The sequence below is a fragment of the Punctularia strigosozonata genome (genome assembly GCF_000264995.1).
Source record: "Punctularia strigosozonata HHB-11173 SS5 unplaced genomic scaffold PUNSTscaffold_14, whole genome shotgun sequence".
NCBI classification, from domain to species: domain Eukaryota; kingdom Fungi; phylum Basidiomycota; class Agaricomycetes; order Corticiales; family Punctulariaceae; genus Punctularia; species Punctularia strigosozonata.
Genome location: NW_006767446.1, coordinates 623,036 through 623,715, shown reverse-complemented (window position 1 = coordinate 623,715; position 680 = coordinate 623,036). Strand labels below are relative to the sequence as shown.

The 680-nt window shown below is 54.4% G+C and overlaps 1 protein-coding gene across 1 annotated transcript; it reads right to left on the bottom strand.

Moving 5' to 3' along the window:
• Nucleotides 1–172: 172 nt before the first annotated feature.
• On the bottom strand, nucleotides 173–538 carry PUNSTDRAFT_137921 (uncharacterized protein; the record flags this gene model as incomplete). The annotated part of the gene is made up of 1 exon (XM_007387579.1): nucleotides 173–538. One exon carries the CDS (start codon nucleotides 536–538, stop codon nucleotides 173–175), a length of 366 nt encoding a protein of 121 aa, XP_007387641.1.
• Between the last annotated feature and the right edge of the window lie 142 nt (nucleotides 539–680).

Sequence of the window (680 nt, the reverse complement as noted above, 5' to 3'; positions counted from 1 at the left end):
ACCGTTGATGGAGGGCGGGCGCGGTCATCGACGGTAGCTTCTTCAGCGGAAACAGGTTCGTCCACCTTCGCGTCCGCGTCCTCCTCTCGACCCTCTCTGGCCCGCGCTCGCCGCATCCTTCCTGGTTTTCCTCACAGCATCATATCAATAGCTCTCCATCTCATCGAGCCTATCAAGAATCAAGGAGTAATCCGAACGCGTGCATATACTGATGCAGAGATCGGTTGTTCGCCGTGTACGAGAAGGTGTCCTTGCCCGCTAACCACTCGACCACTCCAGAGCGGGCGAGTACATCAAAACTGATTAAGAGGGATGTTGAGACCCAGGTGTTCCATGATAAGGAAATCGGACGAGAGCGAGGCGAGACGCGGATGTTAGCGATCTCGTCGAGGGAGGAGAGCAACACGAAGATAGGCGAGGGCCTGAAACGGAACCCCTCACATGACCTTTCCAATGTCCGTGATCCGTCGTCCAAATCAAGAGAGTCTAGCTGGACACTCTTCTTTCCGGACGAACGATGCGGTACTCGTACAGGCATCATATGATCATAATTTTCGCGATCTCTCTTCCGGAGCTTGCGACTACATTTGCCTGGGAGCCTCTCCGCGACTCAGTGCGCCAAAGAAAACGTGATGTCATTCTCGCCTCCCGCCTCTTTACGCGATCTCGTAAGTGCATTC